At 36.6% G+C, this 18,545-nt stretch overlaps 1 protein-coding gene across 1 annotated transcript in view; it reads left to right on the top strand.

Moving 5' to 3' along the window:
• The window catches only part of LOC111575939 (gamma-aminobutyric acid type A receptor subunit beta2), a 67,910-nt gene extending 49,577 nt beyond the window's left edge, over positions 1-18,333 (top strand). The window contains exons 6-10 of the mRNA XM_023281381.3: positions 6,394-6,531; positions 8,775-8,927; positions 10,619-10,863; positions 11,758-11,898; positions 13,899-18,333. Coding sequence (XP_023137149.3) covers positions 6,394-6,531; positions 8,775-8,927; positions 10,619-10,863; positions 11,758-11,898; positions 13,899-14,246 — 1,025 coding nt within the window. The 3' untranslated portion in view covers positions 14,247-18,333. The remainder of the gene's footprint in view (positions 1-6,393; positions 6,532-8,774; positions 8,928-10,618; positions 10,864-11,757; positions 11,899-13,898) is intronic.
• The last annotated feature ends 212 nt before the right edge of the window (positions 18,334-18,545 follow it).

Here is an 18,545-nt window from a genome sequence, read left to right as displayed (position 1 = left end):
AAAAAAAGTAATGGATTGATATTACACTGAGTTATGGGAATTAGCATTTCCTCTAAAATCTACAAAAAGGTATTTTTAATTGAAAGTCCTAACCATCTGAAACTGTCATAGTCATAAGGTAGCGGATGTAAAATCCTCAACTCAAGGGAAAAGAAAATTAAGTTATCAAGTCAGTTTAATTAAGTTACCTCAACTTGAATTTAGTTTTAACCCTCATGCGCATGAGGACATTCTTGTCCTTAAGATCCCGAGTGTAACATTTTTTTTAAAATGTTACACATCATGAAAAATAATAATTAGGGATGTCCAATATTATCGGCCCACCGCTCCATATTGGCATGAAAATGTAATATCGGTCAATATCGTTATCGATTTTTTTGCCTATCATGAAAACAGGCAAAATAATGCTTGGATTTCGCCAGCATTTACTGGCACAGAAATAATCACATCATCAAACTGTGTCGTGAAGCGTGTAAACAAGTGTGGCTGCAGTAACAAGCTCGCTGTGCCTGACTAACAATATGTCTGTGGTTTGGAATTATTTCCAAGCCCACATATATCGGTATCGATATCGGCAGATGTCGGAATCGGAAATTGAGAGTTGGACAATATTGACATATCGGTTATCGGCAAAAAAGCCAATATCAGACATCTCTAATAATAATTCATCAGATTTAATGTTGGTTTTAAACACTTCCCAACTTGTGATTATCAAAAAAGTATTAATAGTTTTTACATTCTTTTTTCATTAAGATACATAGTCTAATTATAATAGATAGATAGATAGATAGATAGATAGATAGATAGATAGATAGATAGATAGATAGATAGATAGATAGATAGATAGATAGATAGATAGATAGATAGATAGATAGATACTTTCTTAATCCCAAGGGAAATTCAAGTGTTCAGCAGCTTACATACAACAGCATAAAATAATAAATGGTTAATATATACTCTGAAAGTCTTGCTGTACAATACTATACTGTAGCAGCTTCATGCAAACAAACTGGCATTTAAAGGGTTCAAATCCTGAAAAATGAATGAATATTTGGTAATTCTGATCATTTCTGATGTAGATCTGAAGAGAAAAGTCATTGAAAGTAAAAAATAATATTTATATATTATGTTTTTTCATTAAGGACCTCAGTGTCATTTTTTTAAATAGATGGGAGTGGTGGGAAAAGGTACACTGATTCATCATTTTCAGCGTTGTGATATATTGTGAATTTAAAATATTCATCTTTGACAGTAACTGCAAGTGAATGGTATAAAAAAAAAACTGCTACAGATGTGAAGAATATTAAATAAAAGGATTGTTTTTGTCCCTGTTAGTGTTTTTTGCATGACTTTTATTACATATGTCATTGCAACAACTGTGGCTGTTAGTCTTTTAGTGTCACTACAGGTATATGACGTTTCATAGCCGCAAAAAAAACAAAACAAAAAACCTTTGTTATCCCTGATTATGTTTTGCCCAGAGCAATATCAAAGCCACTGTTTTATCTCCTTCCAAAATCCTTCTTTGCCCATTAAAACAAATCAACTGAGACATTATTTCATAAGCTTGATAAAAAGGCCCGGAGTCAGATTTGTTCAGGGAGATATGCCAGAGTCCCACTTAAATAGCTTTAGTATTGTATTGCTATCTCCTCTGATGTTATCGTGGACAATTTCATTTATTTTTGGCCTGCCAGCTCACTCAGACATTGGAATCCATAAGAGAAGCCTTTGTGCCAGCCTAAAATACATATTGTCACACTCATATTTCTTTTTCCTTTGTCATACTGAGCGCTTGAGTTTGCATCTAAAGCTGCTGAATAGTCAAGAATTTTCCCATTTTATCATAGTTAACAAACATACTAAAGATCATGTCTTTCTTTTTCTACTATTTCCTCCCTTTCACTGTGTCTGTTCCTCTCAGTTAATTTCATGAATGATGGAAATCAGGGCAATCTATCTGTGCCAAACATAGTGGCACAGTAAGTTTCGTACGAGAGCAAAGTGAGGGAAAGTTGCCAAGTGAGCCTCAGTGACGTAGAAACAGTATAGTTGGGTGGAAAGGATAAGAGGATGCTCAAAAATAAGAAGATTAGAGTAATATTTAAATGACTCTGATATGTTTGTAGTTAAAACCATGCTGCACAACCACTCCTCTGTGCTGTAGATGTGTACTATACGCAGGTCTGAGTGTAGTTTTTGTGTGTTGGCAGTTTGTTATGAGAGAAATAAGTCACCGTGCAATGAACCAATAATCCTGGACCCACCAGGACCCATGCACCACACCAGTCCTATATACTCATTATTATTAGTTCTAGTTTCACATTGCACCTTTTTGCACTTTTTAACACACTATTTTACTGCAGTGTGTACTCAGATGATACTCTATTTCTCTCCACCAATTTGCACCTTATTGTAAATATTAACAATTTTTGCACATTTCTGTCCATCCATCCATCCATCCATCCATCCATCCATCCATCCATCCATCCATCCATCCATCCATCCATCCATTATACCCCACAATGCAGAAGCTGTGGTTGGACCAATGTTGTACATTTTTCTCTGCATGCTGTAGTGAGGATGTAAAGCCTGTCCTGAGTTGCCAGAGGAAAGACCATGAACTCTTTAAAATCAAAGGTTTTTGTCCCACCAGGATCATACAAGTGCATCGGGAATCATTTAGTAGATCCTGAAATGTGCTGTTGGAAAAGCTGACACTTTGGTTTTGAGGTTGTAGAGAAGGAAAATGGAAAGAGTTCATCCTCAGGGGGAAGGATTGTGTTAAATTCAATATAAGTCTTATTTTGATGTTTTTTGTGTACATTTGACTGCAGTAGTAATATAATAGGAAAGATTGCTAGGTCACTAATAAAAGGGGTTTCCATTCCCTGCTGAGGATCTACAGGGACTGAACTCATTGACTCAAAATTTAAATTTTAAATCGGAAGTAGCGAGGTTATTCTGCTGCAGTTTTATCACTTAAGAAATGTATCCAAAATTAAGTTACCTCTGTCTCCCCCTGACCTGACCTGCTTTTATTTCATCCTATCCCGACTAATAGAATTTCCTGATACTCTGCACTTAGTAGAGAAACATTTAATCGTCTGCAGTTGGTTGAAAATGGATGTGCCTTTTTTTTTTTTTTTTTTTTACTGGAACTGCTAGAAGAAGTAATCTCATTTTACCAGCCCTCCTCCAAATGTCTTCCCTTTGGAAAACATTTGGAGATTTTATTGATTATCTCTTATGCGAGGTGACGATGGTAGCTAAGCTATTCTGCACATGGGTGTTTTGGAAATGCATGATTTTTGAGAGGCACAGTGTGCAGCCAAATCCACTTGCATCAAGAGGAACAGGAGATGTCAGAGTGTGCTGAAGACAGCCACTGAAGAGTCTGCCTTATTAATGCACAGCGACTAAATAGGTCACACAAGTCTTAATTAAGGCGAGCAGGGGATGGTGAGGGAGAGGACGAGCTAAGGTAAAGATGGATGGACACATAATGGTAGCTATGACAAGAGGAGAGAAGGAGTGCAATCAAATGTGGAGAAGGCGGTGGGAGGAACCGAGACAAACGTGGAACAACTAGGGGGTGTGTGTGCAGGGAAACCAGAGGAGGTGTGCTGTGACATTCTATAGTTTATGCAATAATCAATGAACCAGCGTGGGAGTTCCCTGAAATTGTTCTATCAAACATGCTTTCATGTGTCATCCGGCCCGGCCCTGTCTTCATCGTCATCCCCCCCACACACACACACATCCTGTGCATGCAAATCAAACATGTTAATTCACTTCTAAATCTCTCCATCATCAGCAAGTATTTGTCTCACACAACAATAATACAAAAAAGTGTGCCAATGTCCATGCATGCCATGAAATATACACTAGAATGATAATAATAGAAGAATCACTGGCATGCATGCAAACCCTCAACTGTTGCAAACATTACATTTGACATCTATGTTGCATGTTGAGATGCTTAAAGACATACATGATTTTTTTGAATTAATCCACCTCCTCCTGTTACCTAAAAAGCATTTGCACACAACTACCCTAACCCTTTATTAGTTTTCTGATGTAAGACTACAATTTTCAGTTGCGGGTTGCAACTCCACACCTTGATACGCTCGTTGTGATTCACTTTAGTGATGTGGATCTGCTAGTTCTTCAAAACCAAATATGGCATCCTAACTGTGATGTACTATACAATGTCACATGTGTCTTTTCTGAAGCCTTTTGAACTATGTCAAATTGGAAAAGCAATGATGGCATCAATTTGAAAAGCTAAGTCTGTCTTCTGCACATTCTTCCACAGCATTTTATTGTTACACCAACTTTTTCTTGGGTACAAGGAAGCCTCAAAAAGAATCATTTAAACACAAGGTTATGTAGTGATGAGTTTTAAGCCTTATTATATAGATATTACCTTGAAAATTGCTATTATCACCGAGTTTTTCGCAGTTTTTGCTTGGTTTTAATAGTGCATCACTCCTCTAACTCCAGCTGTCTCCTGTCTGTGCTCGTCTCATCTCCTTCTTCTGCTCTCTTTGAGACCAATGCTCTTATGCCCTGAAGTCAGCAGACATGACAACTTCACCAGAGCAGACAGTAGGCAGTGGTTTATGCAAGAGCCAACTTTCACGGTCTAATGAAGATTTTCTACTTTTGTTCTTGACGTTTTCTTAACAGGGCTTGTCTTCGGTTACAACTGCAGAGTACCGTGTTACTCAATCATTTATTGCTCCTGCCCACTGGCCGCTTTGCTGTCCATGTCTCTACTGATTTGGCCAAAATGAGGGAGCAGCTTTGGTTCAGATTAATATTAATGGATGTGCTTCTTGTCCCTTTGCAGATTTTATTGAGTTTTTAGCGATGAAAATGGATGCCGACCCTTGTTATTTAATCATCCTCACTCTTGGTATTAATCATTTAGTTGCTCAAGGGACAAAACATAGTAAAGTTGACTCATATATTGAGCTACACGAGGGCTGCCCTCATCTTATATGTTTAACTTTATTCCATAATTTATTGTTTTCACATGTTTTTTTCACAACGCAGTTATTGCCGAGGATGCGGTAGCAAGACATCGCTATGTGCGTTGCTCAATTGAGATGGCTTTTGAGAAGACACGCAACATTTGTGGGGTTACATAGCAGCCGTTGTAAACTGCGATCGTACCAGGCAGCTGTACGCATGTCGAGTAAAGTAACACACAGTTATTCTCTAAAGTTTCTATCATGATAAGCTATTAGATGAGGCTCAAGTAGTGTCAAGAACACATATGTGGATAATTCTGATTAGAAAATATTGTTAATAAATATGGGGGCAAGTTGCTTCCCCAAGCGATGGAGGTCAAGTATCTTGGGATCTTGTTCACGAGTGATGGGAAAATGGAGTGAGAGATGGACAAGAGGATTGGTGTGGTGTCAGCAGTAATGCGAGCGTTGTACCAAACAGTCGTGGCATAGAGGTAACTAAGCCACACGGCGAAGCTCTCGAATTACCAGTCCATCTACGTTCCAACCCTCAGCTATGGTCATGAGCTTTGGGTAGTGACCAAAAGAAGAGATAGGGTGAGAAGCTCGGGCATCTAGAGGGAACTCGGAGTAGAGCTGCTGCTCCTTCGCGTCAAAAAGAGCCAGTTGAGGTGGTTTGAACATCTGATTCGGATGCCTCTGGGGAGACTTCCTTTGGAGATTTTCCTAACACATCTGCCTGGGATGAGACCCTGGGGTAGACCCAGAACTCGCTGGAGGGACTGTATATCTTGTATGGCCTGGGAACACTTTGGGATCCCCCAGTAAAAGCTGGAAAGCATAGCTGTGGGGAGGGACGTCTGGAATGACCTGCTTCGTCTGCTGCGTCCGCAACCAGGCCCCGGACAAGCAGAAGAAAATGGATGGATGGATAGATGGATGTTAATAAATAAAAATGAATGCGTGCTGGTACTTAAAAAAGTGTCAAGGCACAAAAAATAGTATTAAAATTATGTTCTTATTAACTGATTACTTGTTACATGGCTTCTACTTGACAGTGTGATGGAATCTGCCCAGTCTATAGTTTAATTTCACTAGCACCTATAGAGAGCAAGTAAAGGTGCAGGAAATGAATTCTGCACTACCTACGTCAGTTTATAGAGGTTGGAAACACACAAATGCATAAATACTGTGTGTCCAAACGGACAAACGCTCAAAAAGGTACTCTTTTACGAAGACCAAATACTGTGTCTGCTGTCAACAGAATCTAAAATCCATACCTGTTCATTCTCAGTTGTTAATAAGCAGGAATGCACGAGATCCAGCTGGTACTTCCAGCTGGTGTCTATGAACACATGTATAGACTTTTACCAATCCTCAACAATTCTTGTTTCCTGTCCTCTCTCTCTCCCAGATGGTTACACTACAGATGACATTGAATTCTACTGGCGAGGAGGAGATAACGCTGTGACTGGGGTGGACAAGATTGAACTGCCCCAGTTCTCCATCGTGGATCATAAGCTCATCTCCAAGAATGTTGTCTTCTCCACAGGTAAATTCCTAAATACTGACTGACTCTGGTCTTATTGATATAAAAAGTGATGTGCATTAATTTTCAGAAACGCAAAATGCCATGCAAATGCGCAAACATATACAAACCTTTGAATGAATCTCTGTCCTGGGAGACAGAAGACACCATGACTTATTTAGCAGCAGTGGAAAAAAAAAGAAAAGGAAAGAAAAAAAGAATGCTGCCTGATACAATCAAATATTCATCTCTTCAGCATTTTCATATTCATGAATTTGTCAGGCAAGCGAGCATTTGTAAGCGGGACCGTGGTTCTCCTGAATATACTTTCTGGGGTAGCTACTGAATAAGAACATAAAATAAATTTAGAGACTCTACCAGTGAGAGCTTGTTTTTGTCTGCAGGGGTCACACATTCCAAATAAACCTGTTAATAACATAATGCTTACCCAGGATAGGACTATAGTTGTGCGTGTGTTTGTATACCATTAACGTGCAAGTAAGTTTATCTCCCTGCGGTGTGCATGATTGTACTACCTTATACAGTGATACAATAGATGGGGGATTCCCTTTTAAAGTGCTGTCTGTTGCAGAATGCAGGAACCATCCTGGGGGTCACTGAGAAATGCAAACATCAGCAGAACTTTCTGGGCATTTCTCCAATGCAAGTGTCATGTTTCAACCCAAGGATGAGCAATGTCATTGTTGCCTTTATGAATAATAAATATGCACCATTGGGCCTCCCTATTGTTATTTTCTACCCAGGCTGCTTCCTCGTTTCATGAATACTTCAGCGATCATCCCCGTGTCTCATGTTAACATTAGCTAATTGAAATCGCAGATCTAAGTGATGAGCCTGGTGGATTGTCAGCTGTGTTCATTAAAAATGGCTCGATCCTTCTTCTGCATGATGTTTCAATAAACTGTGCATTGCAGCTCTTCTCATGGTGCCATCCGTCCAATCCGGCAGTAATTTGGTTATGCAACTCAAACCAAAACACAGCCAATTCCCTAAAGAGAGAAATGTGTGTGCTGATAAAAGTTACTTTTTACCAAAACCCTACCGTGGGCTTTTTTCAAATAGAGCCCAAAAAAAATCCTCAGACAAGGCATCAAACCTCCAGCAATGCTGTGTATAAACACAAGCAGTGGAAACAGGTAAATCTGAAGAGTGCTCAGTTCAGCAGAGACAGCTCACATGGCTTTTTGTCTGAGTGTGTTTGCCGTAGACAACCCAAGGTCTAGTTATTATGCTGTAGATGAGCCTGAGAAGCTCAGAGCATAGTTGCTTTTGTCATCAACATCTAGTGTTATAAAGAAAAAAGGGCTGCTGAAAAAGTGCAGTCGACAGCTTCACAACTTAGTGTAGTATCAGTTTTCCAATATTGTATTAAACCGTAGTGCTGAAATCCACAGAAAACTAAGAAACAGTAATGTTATTGACTGGACCACAGTTGTGGATTGGCAGACCAACACTGGCATCCACAGAGCCACATTAGCAACATAACTTGTATGTAAGTTGTATATTGCATAGCGTAGACCTATAAAAGAAAGAGATGAATAACTCTCCTAAGAGGTTTTCCTTGGAGAGGAAGCTTGTTTCAGCCTTCAGTCTTTTGAAGCTCATTTTGTTGTTTCTGCCTTTGGCGCTATCTCTTTCATCACTGGAAGGTTTAGGACCGCTCATTTTTACCCTGACAAGCCAATCAGAACAAGCAAACAGAATAACATCAATTATGACAACATTATGACATTGTTTTTTATTTTGAATCTGTGCAACTATATGAACACCTGAAAGCACTTGGTCAAACTGATCTGCAAACAGATTCATGCAAATTTAGACAGATTTTACAGTTTTTATTCATTCCATCAAAAACATCAGTGTCCACCCATGATAAACGTTTGAACTTGTTTATGTGATGAATTTTGAACCTGGGATTAATAATTGGGTGTAAAAAGTGTCTGACTTCAACTTCAGAAACTTGTATTCTTGCCCTTTCTGCCCAGGAAGCATTTAATCCTCAAGGCTGACTTTCAAGTAAGTTTCTCGCTGCCTAAATTTAACCATAGATCTACCGAAGTGGAACATGAGAAACCATGAACTTGTGCCGATGTCTGCACACATCCCAAAATATGCAATGTAAGGCAGAGTTGCCTCTAAAGAATTATCAGAGCACACAATGTCCTGGACGGCTGATATGTGGCGAATATTGTGCAGATTTCACACCTAACAGTTATCTTCTCATCCTGTCTCCTCCTCTCCTACAGGTGCTTACCCTCGGCTGTCCCTGAGTTTTAAGCTGAAGAGAAACATCGGGTACTTCATCCTGCAGACGTACATGCCTTCTATCCTCATCACCATCCTCTCCTGGGTCTCCTTCTGGATCAACTATGATGCTTCTGCTGCCAGAGTGGCTCTAGGTGAAGCACATACAACAATGAATACAGTGACAAATGTGGGGAATAAACATTAGTTTTGCAGCTTGGGTGCTGTATCAAATACAAAGGTGAACATAGATGCATTGTTCATTAATTCTAATGATCTCCAGTTTTCATTGTGTGTCTTCCCATTTTTACCTCTTATTGTATTAATTGCTGTGTGATTTGTCCTCCTGTCATTATGCTATGCAACCCTCTTTCACAATCACTGTGTGTGTTAACAGGGTCAGATATCCATCAGGTCCTGCTTTAGTCCACTGAGGTATAATGATGAATGACCAGGTTGACTTGTTTCCACTTTGACTCCTCTGTGCTTCTCCAGAGTCACAATCCCCCCCCCCACCCACCCACCCCCCACCCCCAAGGCATCCTCGATTATGTAAACCCCCTTGTAGCCCGTGAGGTTTGGATTGAGCTTCTCTGTGTTTATCAGAAGCTCGCTGTCTCCTTTTTTTTTTATTTTTAACCCAACTCCATCCACCCGGCTTCATCAATCCTTCTACCCATCCCTCGCTTTAGTCGACAAGGCAATTTCGCTGATTGACGACTGAGCTGCATTTAGTGATCCAGGGGGAAGGCATGCATGGGATTTAATGAAAAAAAAGATAATGTTCCATAATGGAGGCAGTTCAACAGAGTTGGGAAATGTTTGGTCACCCCCCTTTCTACACCAGATTCAGGCGCCACTTTATTCTGACCTGGTTTCAGGCATTAAAATGGACCCATAATGGCTGAATCACATGGCCACTGTGTGCTGCAATCCTTTGTTGTTATTGTTAAGCTTTTTGCAGAAGCAGCTTGGGAAAATTGCCTGAATCCTATTTTGAGCGTTGGTCACCTGACAGCTTTGTGACAGATGTATTATAATTTAGTAATTGTTTACTGACTCTCCATAGCAATTGCCTTAAATAATGACGTGTGGTTTCAGACTGGAATGTACAGGTGCATGTGGGAGGATTCGCGAGCGCTATAGGAGCTCTGAATGCGATTATTTAATCATGCATGGAAAAATTATAATAAAGCTTTACAATCTGGCTTCTCATGCCATTTATAATTCCTGTATATTGATAACAGACACACTGTTGGAGGCACGCTGTGTTTGAGAGCCAGCGCTTTGCTAAAAATGACAAAAATATGAAATGGAATCACTGTGAGGAAGAGTTAGCGTGCCGCTCATAATAAGCACAATCTCAACGCATTGATATGCACAGTCAATCTGACAGCAAATGTTGCCACAGCTTGCTGGGTGAGGCTTTTGAAAACTGTCTACAACTTTTCTCAGTAGGAGTTCTCCACTAATGAATAAGATCAAGGTTGACATTTGAATTTCAAATTGCAGCACCACTTGAAGTGCACGTCTTTTACCTTGTCTCCCAAAGCATGTTTTAAAGTCATGGAGGTAAAGCCCTTCATTTTCATTGATCCTGGCAGGCCTAATCAAGCACAGGAATGGCATCAAGTTGATCACAAAGATGTCTTGCTGTCAGGAGGATTAAAACTGTCACACATTCAGTCAGTAGCAGTACAGTAAGTCAGGGTTGGAGCATTTCATTTAATAGAAAAGAAAAATATAAGATCTAACTTTGTGCTTTCCCCTTTTATTTGAGGTTATTACATTTAACTTTTTATTTATTCCACTTCCAGCACATTGTAATATGGTCTCTCTCCACCAGGGATTACCACGGTGCTGACCATGACTACCATCAACACCCACCTGAGGGAAACTCTCCCCAAAATCCCGTATGTGAAGGCCATCGACATGTATCTCATGGGCTGCTTCGTGTTTGTGTTCATGGCTCTGTTGGAGTACGCACTGGTAAACTACATCTTCTTCGGTCGGGGGCCTCAGCGCCAGAAAAAAGCAGCTGAGAAGCTGGCTACAGCCAACAATGAAAAGATGAGGATGGATCCCAACAAGGTAACCGTTTGGCAGCTATAGATCAACTTACATCTAGAAAAGATATGTTTATGCCAAAATGAACATCATCTTTGGAAAAAAAATAACTGCAAATGTGTAGAAGAATCTACATAGAAGCAAGCACATCCTCTACTATGTGCTCATATTTCCAAGCTAAAGAAGTTTTCTTTGTTCTGGATTCATGGAATCACATGTTTTCTTTACTTTGCAGTGCAATCTTAATTTAATTATTCACAAAGCTGTCTAAGGAGCTTAGAATAATTACAAGCAAAGAAAAGAAATGTCACCACTTCAAATGGAGGGTTGACCTAATGTGTCTTGCCTTCACTGTGCTAAGTAAAGCCAACCTAATAAGCTTGTACTATCCCTGTTTGAAAGCCAAATGTGACACGTTGCCAGCTGAAACAGAGAAAGAGGGTCTCTGAGCCACTTGGCTCTTTGTCATGATAAAGAAAGTGTTGCATTCACTTTTCCATTTTCTGTTCTCAGCGGAAATTAACTAAATGCTCGCTAGCAGAGATGCAAATGGGCATCATAAGATGGCTGCATATGGACTGCTAATATATTTTCAGTGCAAAATGCAGAGGAGAGCTGAGCAGAAAAATGGCTACGTAAATATCCTGTGACATCAAGTGAAGCCAAAGGAAGGAAATGAAACTAAAGTCATTTAAATTCTCTACAGAGTGTTTAGTGTTTTGGTCTTTATTCAATAGCAAGACAGAAATTGGATCCTGTAAACTGTGTAGTTAATATCCATAAGCATTTGCAGTTCTAAACACAAGAATCTAAATACTTCATTAAATTTACATCGTTACCAACATGCACTATCCTCCCACGAAAATGAAACCCTTTCACCAAACTGCAGAAATTTTGTTGTTTTCATTGCACTTGCAGTGGCTTGTGGGGAATGTAGTTGGCAGAGATGATACTCTGTATGCGAGAATGAAACAAAGGGATCTCGATGGCCACGACTCCATGTGGGAACCGATCTTTGTGGATGACGCAGCAATTGGACTTGGCGATCAAAAGAATAAGGTACTGCAAAAACCTGTGTCAAAAATGTGAAACAGCTGCTTTATTTTTGTAGCCTAAACTATATTTTTAACCCACTGAACCCCAAAACCTGTGAAGGTCATCAATTATAGTTTTAAAAATCACCAAAATTACATAATTTATCAGAATCAGAAACTGTAAAACAGAAGGAATCATCAGATTTTCAACTTTCCAGCTATTCTTGAACTAATCACATGTGACTTTGGCTAAAAATTGGAACATTTTATTAATATAATTTTAGTCTACATGTGTCATTGTAAACTTCACCAAAATAAACCATTTAGTGTATCCAGAATGAAAAAAAAACGGAAAGAAAATCTGCATTTCTCTACACAAAAATTAAGCCATTAGTGATTATTCTGCAACCAATAGTCTCATGAAAAACATCTGGGATTTTTCTGATGAAAAAATTAGGCTGAACTGCAGACCAGAGGGGAGAAGTATGGAAAGCAATTTTATAAAATGGAAGTATTAAAATATCTAACTACAACCACCATTCAAAGACATTTATTTATATATGAAAAACTAATTTTTCTTTTTTTAAAATGATATATTCCATTTAAACCGTGTCATACAGCACAAAAACATTTTGAAGTTCTCTCTACTTGTAGCCATAGTTGTGCTGTTTTCATAGAGGTGCAGGATTTTATATTGTAGTAAACAAATGAGCCCACAGAGAGTAAAAATGTGACAGGAGAAAATAAAAGGTCAAGAAACTGCTTGGGGTTCAAGGGGTTAAACTATTATTACAATTATAATTTAAATATTAAGTTATTATTGTTGTTGTTGTTGTTATTATTATTATTATTATTGTTGTTGTTATTATTATTATTATTATTATTATTATTATTATTATTATTATTATTATTATTATTATTATTATTATTATTATTATTATTATTATTATTATTAATAATAATAATAATAATAAGATAAGGAAGAAGAATAATAGTTAATTAATATATTCTGACAAATAATTTCCATCTTTTTGAAACATTTGAAAGATTGACATTTGAATGATTTTAATACTATTATTATTACTATTATTATTACTAGTAATAATTATAGTAATAATAATAATAAAAATAATAATAATAGCAATCATGATAATTATTCTTATTGTTAATAATCATAATCCTTATTAGAGAGACTACAAAACATAAGGGAATTATTATAATAATAATTATTATTATTATTAATAATAATAATAATAATAATAATAATAATAATAATAATAATAATAATAATAATAATAATAATAATAATAATAATAATAATAATAATAATAATTATTATTATTATTATTATTATTATTATTATTATTATTATTATTATTATTATTATTATTATTGTTATTGTTATTATGAGATAAGGAAGAAGAATAATAATTAATATATTCTGACAAATAGTTTCCATCTTTTTGAAACATTTGAAAGATTGACATTTGAATGATTTTAATACTATTATTATTACTATTATTATTACTAGTAATAATTATAGTAATAATAATAACAATAATAGCAGTCATAATAATTATTCTTATTGTTAATAATAATCATAATCCTTATTAGAGAGTACAAAACATAAGGGAATTCTTCTTCTTCTTCTTCTTCTTCTTCTTCTTCTTCTTATTATTATTATTCTTATTCTTATTCTTATTATTATTATTATTATTATTATTATTAATAATAATAATAATAATAATAATAATAATAATAATAATAATAATAATAATAATAATAATAATAATAATAATAATAATAATAGTAGTAATAATAATAATAATAATAATAATAATAATAATAATAATAATAATGATAATAATAATTTATTAATATATTATGCCGAATAATTTCTATCTTTTGAAATTCCATTTGAAAGAGTGACCTATAAATGACAGTGACAAGTGACACCAAATGAGATTTATTCCAGAATTAATGATATTAATACACTAGACAATCTTGACTCCTTTCCTCGGGCAGATGGACCCACATGAAAACATCCTGTTGGGCACCCTGGATATCAAGAACGACATGGGCGTCTCAGAGCTGGCTCTGGGTCTCAATGACCCACGAAACACCATGCTGACATACGACAGTTCCACCCTGCAGTACCGCAAAGCAGGGCTGGCCAGGCACAACTTTGGCCGAAATGCACTAGAGCGTCACATGACTCAAAAGAAGAGCCGGCTACGGAGGCGCGCTTCACAGCTCAAAATCACCATCCCAGACTTGACTGACGTAAACTCTATTGACAAATGGTCGAGGATGATCTTCCCAACCGTTTTTTCCTTCTTCAACATTGTTTACTGGCTTTATTATGTCAATTAAAAGAGAGGAAAAAAAGGGACATCAGTGAGGGCAAGAACAAACAGCAAGATATGTTGCTCATTTTCTTCTTTGTATCTGTTTTGTTTCATATTTATGTGATCTTCTAACTGAAGTAATGCATTCAGGACTGGATCCATCATATCGTGGAATACTACATTTTGCTGGCTAACACATGAAAACCTTATAGAAGAGAGATTACAAAACATATAAGGTGCCTGTTCCTGAGTATTTGTTTCAAATGTTACATATTTTGTGAATTGTGTATCTTGACATTTTTTTAGACGTTTGTTTGCATTTTTTATGTTTTTGTTACATTAGATTTACAGGAAGAACAAAAAAAAAACCAATTAATTGCCAAAACATCATATCAATTAGAAGCTGACGTTATTTTGAATTACTTTCACTGATACCACTTAAAAGTGCTGAAGCAAGATTCAGGTCAACAGAGATTTCTAAGACTAATTACATCAGAGAAATAAATCTGTTGAATTCATTTCATGGTAATAATATTAAGGCGTGACATAAAGGCCTGCAATTCACAATTTACAATACCTTTTTTCTATTGTAATGTACTGGGGGCACTACTTCATTTATTTCTAAGTGTGATCTCAGTTATTTTTAATACAGTTATTATGAGTAATATGAACTCGAACCTTTCCAAAATTTCCAGGTGTTAATTCATATTGCACTCAACAGACTTGTTAAAATGTAGTAATGTAAAGAAGCAGAAAGCAAAATAGAGCCAATTTGGATTGTCCGTAATGTCCACTATGTCGACCTCAGAACAAAATGTGAGAAAGAAAAAGTCTAATATTTATCTTTAGCCACACTGGCTCTATCTATATATTATAACTATTAATATGTCTTTGGGGAAGATTATATGTGGAGAAAGTAGTTTAGTATTTAAGCAACTTTATATGTAAATATCGAGTGTATAGCATTTGTTATAGGGATAATACAGCCCATGAAATTCCCTTTTCAGTTCTTTAATCTCACTTTCTTTTTTTAATCAGACATTGCTGATTAAAAATTGCCCACAGTTGCTAAAAAAGGCACTTTATTAACTATGATTATTCTTTTGTGGTTTAAGAAAAACACAGATAGCGAAGCTTGAAAGGACTCGAGAGGTCAGAATGCATAAAAGCACAAAAATCATCAAATCTCACCTACTTACACTTTCATTTCAATATTATTTTTTGTGATGATAATTTCTCTTCTAGGTTTATATGCTGTATCTGCCTCCCAAGCCAGATTTTTTTTTATAATTAATACAGATTCTTAGTAATGTATTGCATCCACATTGAAAAAATAGATCGATAATCACAAAAGGCGTTAATTCAAATGTAATTTATTGCAGATAATTACAGATTATTTACTACCACTGCTGTGCTTTTGACTGTATGGTCACAAGTTGGATTTTATAAGTGGTTTTGCACACGACTCCTTCAAAGCCATAGAGGCTGTACCGTAGTTCTTCTAATACCTGGTGCTTACAGGGAGTTGTCTTCAGAGGAACTTTATTATTGATATTATCACACGTTTCAGTTACAACAAGGTTAAAATGTCAAAACCAAACATAGGGCTGAAATACACCAGAGTGTCATATCCCCCCCTCCCCTCTCTTCCTCGTAGATCAGAAACACTGTCCGAATGAATGAACTGCGGCGTTACGGCCTCCGGATCAGTCGTCAGAGAGTGAAACTGTCACAAGTTAGAGGGCCAGTTTCATTACAAAGGAGGTCACAATGAGTAGCAAGCGTAAACATGAGCATTTATAAAGGAAAGAAGAGAACCTAAAACAAAAACTGGAAACTGGAGCCTTCATCTTCTTCGCCTCACATGCTTTTATTGAGTTTGCTCAAAGCAACAAAGATCTCATCACAAAGGCTTCATTGAATCCTCAAACATTAATATTGTAATGTTTAATTAAAGTATAGCCACATGACTCACTGCATGCTCTGTACAGTAGTAACTCCTTCTGTTTTGAATCATCCTTTCCTTTCTTTCCATTTATGCTCTTTGTGTTTACCTCGTCTCACAAATTAGCATATATATATGTATGTAAGTGCTGATTTAAATATATGAAAAAGTGTGTCTGATGTTACAAATATTGATATTGAAAATGTTCTCTGAAAGGCATTTAACGGTAACAGTTCTGACTGTTTAAAGAACTTTCACAAGCACTGCCTGACAACTAAACTTTAACACTGAGCACAGTTCAAAGTAACAAAAAAAGCCCGGTTCAGTCAAATCTGTGGACATTTTCACCTCACTGGTCACTTTCACATTGTGTTTCTAGTTCACATACTAAGTGGATTGTTGTATTTTTTGAATAGTCTTGGCGATTCTTCTTATCTTCTCTGTTTCTAATAGACTTTTCTTTCCAACTTTATTTTGTAAGTGTGCTTAAAATTCATTCAAAGGGGGATCAAGTCAGTGTATCCAGAGTTCTATTTTAAAAAAAAAAATCATTATTGGCATGTAAATATCAGATAGTATATTAATAATAATACTAATTTGGAGCATATTATTCGTGTAAATAAGTACCTATGAGCTTTCTACATAACAAATAAAATGATATTTCAGTATAATTTCTACCGCAGTGATATGAGAATGCGAAGGCTGATGCAAAACTTTGTAAATAGTCTATTTTACAGTGTCACCTGATCACTTTTTTGTTTCTCTTCGCTCATTCATCGAAGCACACGTCATCGTCGTTTATTTTTTTGCCAAAATGTAAACATGTATTCATGAATGTAGTTGATATTCTTTTGCAGCATGTATTTGCGGTGATGTGTCAGCAAAAGTGTAACGATTTTCTTGTACCAATGATCAGCTAAATACAGCTTAATGTATGCCACCTTTTCAAAGACACACACACACACACATACACACATACACACACTCACTCAACACTAAGGGTGATAAAAAGGCAAGTGATGCCTTAATATCAATCCCAAATTCAACCATCTCAGGTCAGCACAATTTACACTACTAACAACACCACAGATTCAATAATTGTACTGAAAGAAAAGTAGCTTAGTGAGCTTGTTTCGGATGTTTTCTCGACAATTTGTTTGGTTTCTCTGTTTACCACACATCCCATGATACTGTATACAGTACACACTTACAGTACTAACAGTATGGCACAGTTCTTCAGCATAGGCGGAATATGAAACTCTTTGTAAAGTCTCGAAAAATCCACCTCAGCCATAGACGTGTCTGAAGCTACCCGATATAAATATCTTTCTTAATCTTCTGAATAATACTGTATGTGGTATGACATGGTGTGTCTGAGTGTGAGAGTGTGTAGTCGGGTGTATGTTGGCCAGACACTAATGTGTTTTCCAGAGCACACTGGCAACTGGCAAGAAAGTTCTGCTTCATAAGTTCTACACTTTGGATATGTGTTTGTACTTCACAGCGCTTTTTGGTTTCAGATATTTTTATACTTATATATTCCAGTGTAAAAAAAACAAAACTGCAAACATTGTTGTTTGGCAAAACCTTGTACACCCAATTTTGGCAATTTTCATATTTATACTATACAGAATGATTACATCGTCCTCTATGGGATACTGAGATCTTGTATGCTAATGAAATCCTTTCATAATACCTTGTGTAAAATTACAAACAAATATATAATAATACATGGTTGTAGATGGTTTGAAAAAGGCTTTTTTTCTTTATTTCTAGAAAATTTTAGTTTTTTTTTTTTTTTAAATGCATCAGACAGCAGAGTCTTCTCGGGAGAGTAGGGACAGACTGACATCCTAAAAGCCTAAATGACACATCTTGGTGACAGTGTATGTTTGCACACACTCACAGAAGAAGCCTTAGCCTCCTGCTGCCCTGGGCTTTCACTCTGAGCAGCATCAATCCTTCTTACCCTCTCAACACCCTCCACCTTTGGAAAAAATAAAAAATAAAAAAAATCCTTGTATGTGCCACTCACGAGAACATTCCCAGAAAACCCAGAGCTGTACCCTTCTCAAAGATAAGCCCTGTAAAAGTCAGTGTCTGTCTTTACTATGAAAAACCAATGGAAATTAATACATTGTCAATAAATATTGTATACAGTTCTAAATCGCTGTGGTTATTTGTGCACTTGATTTAAAGAAACCTGATAAAACCAGATAAAAAAAGTTGGTCATAAGTCTCTGCCAATTATTCTAGGTTTCCTGTCACAGACTGCAAGGTAAGTTCCAGGTAGGTAGTTCCAAGCATTCTGGACAACTTAACACAATTGTGTGGATTTACTTGTTTCTGTGTTTTCATGTAATCTCAGACAGAAATAAC

The sequence above is a fragment of the Amphiprion ocellaris genome, chromosome 14 (genome assembly GCF_022539595.1).
Source record: "Amphiprion ocellaris isolate individual 3 ecotype Okinawa chromosome 14, ASM2253959v1, whole genome shotgun sequence".
Classification (NCBI taxonomy): Eukaryota; Metazoa; Chordata; class Actinopteri; family Pomacentridae; genus Amphiprion; species Amphiprion ocellaris.
This window is presented reverse-complemented; position numbering and strand designations above follow the sequence as displayed.